This window comes from Crocuta crocuta, unplaced genomic scaffold (assembly GCF_008692635.1).
Source record: "Crocuta crocuta isolate KB4526 unplaced genomic scaffold, BGI_CrCroc_1.0 scaffold127, whole genome shotgun sequence".
Taxonomy (NCBI): Eukaryota; Metazoa; Chordata; class Mammalia; order Carnivora; family Hyaenidae; genus Crocuta; species Crocuta crocuta.
Window position 1 is genome coordinate 9927260 of NW_027532008.1, and position 7769 is coordinate 9935028.

The following is a 7769-nucleotide window of genomic DNA, read 5'->3' on the forward strand; positions in this document are numbered from 1 at the left end:
TTCTTGGGATCAATTTTCCCTTGAAAGGACGACCTGCCGGCAGCCAGAGGTAATGCCTCGATGTATGTCTGCAAGACGCCCCGAGAAACCATCCTGTGGTCAACCACCACACCTCCTTCCCCCACTTTTACAGGGTCTCGACATGCACTAGCCAGTTAAGCCTCACAGGAAACAAGCGTGCTGAAAAGCAGCTAACCCAGCATTTCCAAACCTATCTGACCAAATGCCGCTTAGCCATCCCTATACAGCCAGGGTCCCCTGGAACCCATATTGCGAATGGTATCCTAGGTGCCTGGACCCCTCCATTCCCAGTCTTCTAACCAAATTACTCCCAACGGAAGCGGAAGAGCTCCCTGAGGAACTTCTGTGTGCTTCCTGAACCTCCTGAACCCCCAAATCGCCCATCTTGCACACTCTCCCACCCAAGGGGGGAGGTAGTTCCCCCTCGAGGCCGTGGTGGTGGAGGGGCGGTTATGAGCCGACCGCCCGGGAAGGAGTCCAACCTTTGCAAGCACCAAGTGATGCATCTCGCCCACCAGCTGCCCCTCGGAAACCCCAGAAGCCAGGACTATTAACCTGGTAGCCACACCCTGGGGAACACTCCAGTCTCCGCACCGAAGAGGTCTTTGACCCTCTCCACTGCCTCCCAGAGCCCCGTCCTTGAGGCCCAAGCCCCACTCTGGCTCTTCAGGGGGCCTCATTCTTGGGCAGATCGCCTAGGCCCACGTGATTGGCTCCCCACCGGTTGATGTCTAGCCATTGATCTGATGGATCAATCCAGTCCGATCATCCTTAATGAGAAAACTGGCCAGGATGGGTTCAGGGATTTCAATTGTGCAGGGAACCTGAGCGGATTGAGCCTGGGGGCCTGGCCCTTGCCTGGAGCTTAATGGTTACAACACTCCCAGTTGGGGGGTGGGGGAAGGGAATAAGAATCGACCCCTGGAGGGTTGATGTGGAAGCTGGAGTCAGAATTGATACCCAGGCTTCGGGTCCCAACAGCCAGGATGAGGAGTGAGGTGGGGGGCTCACCTCTAGACTGAGCTCAGGCTCCCGGGAAGCCCCCCAGAGCTTGCATGGTCCTTGAGAGCAGTGACTGGAACCAACCAGAAGGATCAGTTCTGCCCCTTCCTTTCCTCATTCATCCTGCCCCGAAGTTTGCTCCCACTTGCACTGAGCGGGGCCGTGACGGTCCCAGCATTGCCCTGTCCTCTAGGCGTGCCCAGTGTGGGGACCGATTCACAACATGGCCACACTCAGTGGGCGGGTGACAGTGCAGGCTGTGAAAGGAGGGGGGGAACCCTTCCCAGCCTGGACAATCAGGGAAATCCCCAAGCCCAGTGGGGTCCCAAACCATGGCAAGCAAGGAGGCCGCCCTTAGGAGGAGGAAGCCCAGTGACAGAGAGGACTCTGGGCCAGCTGGTTCTGGGCAGGAAAGAATAATGGGTTCCATTCCCACAGCACCTGCTCCGACACAGGCTCCAGGCTAAGGGCTCAACACACATTCATTCAGCGAACGGTCATGGAAATCAGCGTTCCTCGGTCTTTCCCAAGGGAAACAGAGAGGCAAAGTAACCTACGGAGATCACACAGCCATAAGTGAGAGAGCTTGGATTCGAGCCCAGCCTTCTGCTCCATTCTGACCACCTGCTGTATGGTGGTCAGAAGAGAAAGGAGAGGGAGGGGCCGGCAGACACTTCGCGGCCGGCACAGGGGAGCAGTGCGGTATGCTGCGAGGGGCCGGAACAGCAGTCCAGGACCTGATGCTGTCTGCGGATCACTCTCTGCCCCGGGCTGACCCCTGGGCTCCCCTTTCCAGGGGGGCTGCCCTCCTTGGGGGGCTCACCTTTGAAGCTACAAGCCAGATGGCAGAGGAGCTCGAGAGCAGAGAAGGGGCCCCTCCCACCGCAAGGAGGTGGGAAAGACACATTCTCGGATGGGTGAATCTTGCAGCCAGCCCGTGGTGGGCGCAGATGGCACGTGTGTGCGAGGCAGGCCAGGGCGGGATAGAGGTGCCAGCTCGCGGGGCGCCATTTGTTGGCAAGCCCGGGCGGAACTACAGGTGTGAATCGCGGGGGGGGGGGACGGAGGGGAACATTTGAAGCTCGGGTACCCGGCAGTTGTCTGCCGGGAACACCTCGGGGTGTAGCAGGTATCCGGGCAACGGGACTCAGGGGCGTGCAGGGCGAGAGCAGGGAAGAGCCTCCTGCACAGCAGCGGGGGCGGGGGAGTGCCCAGGACTCCCGAAGAGGAGATTCCGAAGGTGGTTGCCTGGGTCGGGGTGGTTCTGACACCTTAAGACAGCATTTCCCGGAGCATGAATACAATAGGGAGCACCTGCTAGATGTCTCAGGAAACAAGATCTCTGTTCCCGACACGGCACTAAACAACATTAAGCACACACCTCTCCTTCAGAGCCTTTCTCTTTCCCTTCTTTTGTCTTTTGCCTTCATTCGTTGAAAAAAAAAAATCACTGGGAATCTATTCAGTACCAGGCACTGCTCCAGGCCTCGGAGACACAGTGATGAGAACAGGCAAGCCCTACCCTGGTGGAGCTGAGGATACAGCCAAGGAGACCACGATCAAAGACACGAACGAGGGGAAATAAGGCACATGGGGATACACGCAATGAATTAAGGTAAGCGGGGGTAAAGCAACCCCAGGGAACAGGGGGCAGAGGCCCCTCTGGACAGGGTGGCCCAGGAGGCCTCTCTGACAGGGGCCAGAATAAAGGCAAGTGTGAGCCATGCAGGTATCTAGGGGGAAAGCATTCCAGATGGAGAACACCACATGGGCACAGGGCCTGAAGCCGCTGTGTGCTCAGGTGCTCACCCAGGATGGGCCAGGGTAGGAAATGTTTTCATAACGTTATATACCCCGGGGCCCATCTTTGACTCCGTATCTTATAGGACTAGAACCATGGCGGGGACGAGGGGGAGGCAAGTGAGATGGCTACAGGGTGCAAAGCTGAGGGAGGGACCCGCCCCCCTTCCCCCCTGGCCCCTGAGTCAGCCTGCCTCCCCTCCTCCTGGCCTTGGCCTTGCTAGAGTCCTTCGGAATGAACACCAGGAACAGGTTCTAACCCGAGGTGGAAGGGACTGTGTCTCCCATTCCCCAGGTCCCCCTGCGGGGAGGACGGCGGGGGAGGGGGGGTGGTGTGACAGCTCCTTGCCTAGCGCACTGAGGCTCCAGCCACTGCGCAGGGACTACACGCTCCTCCCTGGGCACAGTGGCGCCTTCTAGCCCCCATTCGGGTCTAGCAACAACCTGTGTGATGTAAGATCCTGCGCTGGCTGCGTGTCACGCTGGAGTGTAATTGTCTGTTTGCACATCTGCCTCTCCTTCTGGAATGCGAGCTCCATTAATATCAGTGGAGTATTAAAATGAGATGCAACAAGTGCTGCTTTTGGAGCTTTCTTACGAGCAGGCGGTGACGATCCCGCCACCGCCCGGGGAGGATTTCTCTGTCGTTGAGAAGGAGCTGAGGTTCGGGGTTGGGGGAGGGGGGCGTGCCTTGAGCAATGATACCGCTGCCACCTACTAGAAAAGACCGGGACTGGTACCAGGATCTGGCCCCTTCCGAGGCCATCGCTAATGCCCGGAGCAGAGTCATGTGACCTGTTGAGGTCACATGGGCATTCGCGGGGAAGGGCAGCCCCGATTCTCCCCTCCATTGCCTGCATCTTCACAGCGGCCTGGCTCTCAGACGGGGCGGGATGGCCAGTGCAGGGGCCAGAAGGGCAGACGGGGAACACGGAAGGATGGAAACTGCAAACAGGGAGACCTGGGCTTGGGATCAGGCCCAGCCCGGGGGGCCGGGCGGAGGGGAGCGCCCACTCCCCCACGGCTTGTGATCAGAGCCTCATAACGGGATGCAACCTCCCAGACGGTCCTATCCAAGGCCAGGACAGGCCTCGGTGACAGTGTGGGCTCTGAGCTCAGGTCTGGAGGGCGGGTCGCTAGCTAGGGCAGGGAGGGAGAGCCAGGGGACAAGGCAATTTTCTGACAGACGTACCAGGCGAGGATTGAGTCAATCAGCACCCGGGTCAGAGGTGAGAACTCACCTCCCCAGATACAGACGCACACAGGAGGGTTCACGGCCGAAGAGGTTTTTGCAAAAGAAAAGCACAGGAAAAGTTCTTTAGATTCGACTAACCTCTCTCCAGCTCCCGCTTCACAAAATTCCATCGCCTTCCGAATGTCTTACATTGGCTCTTTCCCTGAAAGTTCCTCCCTCACTTTGCTTGCTTCTCCCGCCCACGTGCCTCCCGACAGATTTGAAGTCAGCTTTCGGGTTCAGGTTTCTAGCTCTATAGCACTCAGTAGCGACCTGGGCAACTCATGTGGCCGCCACAGGACTCAGTCTCCCCATGTGGACATGGGGATCATCACAGGGTCCTAGGGCTTCGTTCACCACGAGCCCTGCCCACCTAGAGCGGTGTCCCCGACAGGGTGACGTGGCACCATGCTTCCTGGCCTCCCAGACCTCCGTTCCTTCTCACTTCCCACTGCCTGGCTGAAGAAAGATGGTCCCAGACAGAGGTGGCAAGAGTGGGGTCCGGTATCTGGAAGCTGGTCAAGGGGTGAAGGGTTCAGAGATGACCCGGAATCCAGAGCCAGGAGACCACACATGGCATCCTTCTCCCAAGGCAGGGGACAGAAAAGAGAGAAGACCTGAGAAGGCCCCTGTTGCCGGGATCCCTCCCACCCCCCACAGCCCAAATCGGAAGTTTGAGCAGGCAGGGGTTGGGGGAGAGGGGCTCATCCACCAGGCAGGAGGCAGGGAGCACAGTCAAAAGAGCCTAAAAGGCCTGAGTTCTGGTTTCCCCCGTGCTGCCCACCAGCTCTGGGACCTCGGCCAGGCTCTCCCTCGCTCTGCGCCTCAGTTTCCTCCTCTGTAAAATGAGGCGTGAACTCCATCTTGAGGGGCTCCCAGCTCCGATCAACCCCAAGTCAGGTGTTAACCGAGCCTGAATCTTGCCCCCTCGGTTCCGGGTACAACTCGACCCCATTTCTCCGAGAAGTGAATCCGTCAACTAATCCACCAACCAGCTAAAGATGGAGCTGTGTCTTTCTCTGCATTACATGTGCCACCAATCGGCCCTCTGCGGGAAAGCCCCCAAGCACGGTATCAAGAAGCAGGATCAGGAGCTGAGCGGGATTCACCTTAACTAAGCAGTTCATTATCCCGAATGGGGCCATCACTTTCCCCTCTATCTCTGACAGCATTTATGCCGCTCCTGTTAAGATACATTTAGCAAATCCACAGGCAATATTTAGGAACTAGGCGCCCTCCCCAACGAGGTGATGATGAATTGGTCCTCTGTCCAGTAATTCTCCTTGTGATATCCCAGCATCCCTCTCCCCTTTCCCAGCTCAGAGGGGGCGCTTCCAGAGGGCAGGCTCACGTCTGACCCCCTGGGTCAGCGAGGTTGCCATGGGAGGGGTGCAGGGCTGCCCTGATGCAGTGAAAAGAGACAGAAGTTATATTAGGGTGACCAGATGTTTCAGTCCGTCCAGATCAAGGGCTTTACTGGGACAACGGCTTTTAGCATCAAACCACAGCGTCCCTGGGAAGCCAAAACAAGGTGGTCACTTGAGTTATAATTCCACCATGGTCCGTGGCTGGCCCTGGTGCATCGCTTAAACCTCTCTACCTAGTTCAACAGTGAGGATGACTCTACTTCCTGACCAACTCAAGGACCTAACCTCGTAGAGTCAAGGTTAACCTCGTCCCTGGTGCTCGACTCCATAGGGACTCAGTAGACATCGGTGGTGAACGAAGTAATATGTGCGATCAGCATCTGGCTTGGACTTCCTGCATCCATTCATGCCCTTCCAGCATCCTCTGCCAGCAGCCAGAGTGCTTTTTCTAGAAGACACACCTCCGGCCTTCTTAGGGGCCTTCAGAGCTTCTAATTGGTGCACAAGAAATGTCACAAGTCCTCTTGGGGACATCTGGTGCATGTCCAGTTCAAATTCCCTGTCTAGGCACCTCTGCGTCCTGTTCTTCCTCAAGAATAGCCCCGTCCCGGGCGCCTGGGTGGCTCACACCATTAAGCGTCCAACTTCGGCTCAGGTCATGATCTCACAGTTCATGAATTTGAGCCCCGTGTCGGGCTCTGTGCTGAGAGCTCAGACCCTGCCTCAGATTCTGTGTCTCCCTCTCTCTCTCTCTGCCTCTTCCCTCCTCTGTTCTCTCTCTCAAAACTGAATAAATGTTAAAAAAAATTTTTTTAAATAGAAAAGCAGCTCCGTCTCTCACTGCTGGGTCCTGGCACAGATGGCCCCCTCTGTCCTGAGCCCTCACCCTTGGCTTGGGACATTGCCATTCATCTTTCAAGGATTGATGGAAATCTCACCTCCTCAGGAAATCTTTTCTTGACTCCCCAGGCTGTCACAGTCTCCAAAACACGCCCTTGTCCCCTACTGCTTAGATCACGGAAAAGGACCTGTCATGCTGTCGTCGGTGAATATTCACCACGACACGAGGCCGTGCACTATAACTAGGTGCCGTGTTACCTGTGTGCCCGGGGCAGTGTCTCAATCAGTGTCTGCCGGGAGAAGGAACAGATTAATTCTGCCCATGCCCCGGACTGTTCCATGGAGTGGGTGGTGTTCCTAGGAGGGTCCTCGTGCAAGTACCTCTTCCTGGTGGCCTGGTGTGACACAGCCTGAGCCAGGGTTCTCCTTCCCCACCTGCCGCCCTGACTACCTGTGCCCAGACAGGCATTGGTGCACCTTAGAGTATCCAGGGACCTCTCCTGGAGGTCAGGCAGGAGAACTCCGTCCAGCAGAGGAAATGGGCACTGGGTGGTGAGTGGCCGCCCCCTCAGGCATGAGAGGGTGTAAGACAGTCCAGCTGAGTCAGCAGACCAGGTGGCAGAGGCCATGAATGGACGCAGCAGAATCCATGGGCACTGGCACTTCCTGAACCCCCATCCGCCAGGACCCCGGAGCAGCAGATGGCACGCGTCTACCTGAGCAGGTGCCTACCAGAAGTAGCAGGCTCGGGTCGGGGGACAGAGTGACTGGTGCACTCTGAACGGCATCCCGCTTCTCCTGGGAGCACCGTGCTGAGCTGGGGCCCCGTGTCCCTTGCTGCCAGCAGAGGTAACCAGGTACCTTGCAGCAGAGGGTTAGGAGCTCCGAACCCAGGGTCCTGCATCACTGCCGAGCATACCCTTGGAGGTCCGTGGGCCCCGCAAACCAACGGGTTCAAAACTGAAAGTGATGCTTCCCCCTACTTCTCCTCGGCTCGGGCAAGGCCTGTGTGCTCTACAAAATACCCCCAGAATCCAGCTCCTCCGCTGCTCCCCCCTGGGCCCGGCCACCGTACGTTGTTGCTGGTCTACGGCACCGCCTCCCAACTGGTATTCCAGCTCCCACCTCTGCCCTCTCTGATTTCTTCTCCCCTCACTCTCTTCCTCATTCCCTCCACCTACGCACAATGACTCTGCCCATCCCCCAGTACTCCAAACATATTCCCACCTCAGGGCCTTTGCACTTGCCGGTCCCACCTCCCCAGTCTTTCCCCAGACACCCACAGGGCTCAATCTCCCGATTCTGCTCTTTGGAGTTGCCCTTTCCAACTACCCTGTATAAAATAGTATCCCTGCCATTCTCTTGCTTCTTACCTGCTCTACTCTTTTTTAAACATTTATTACTGCCTGGCACATATGTATTTTGTTTGTCCACTGATATTCCCCTCCCTCACCCCCTTACCCAACCAGGTTGGAAGTTTCACGAGAGTAGAGATTTTGTGTGTG

General features: G+C 57.2%; 1 protein-coding gene across 1 annotated transcript in view; it reads right to left on the reverse strand.

Moving 5' to 3' along the window:
- The window catches only part of IGSF21 (immunoglobin superfamily member 21), a 140202-nt gene extending 136613 nt beyond the window's left edge, over positions 1-3589 (reverse strand). The window contains exons 1-3 of the mRNA XM_077775560.1: positions 3422-3589; positions 2114-2271; positions 1847-1854 (exon numbers count right to left, since the gene is read on the reverse strand). Coding sequence (XP_077631686.1) covers positions 1847-1854; positions 2114-2271; positions 3422-3589 — 334 coding nt within the window. The remainder of the gene's footprint in view (positions 1-1846; positions 1855-2113; positions 2272-3421) is intronic.
- Positions 3590-7769: the final 4180 nt, after the last annotated feature.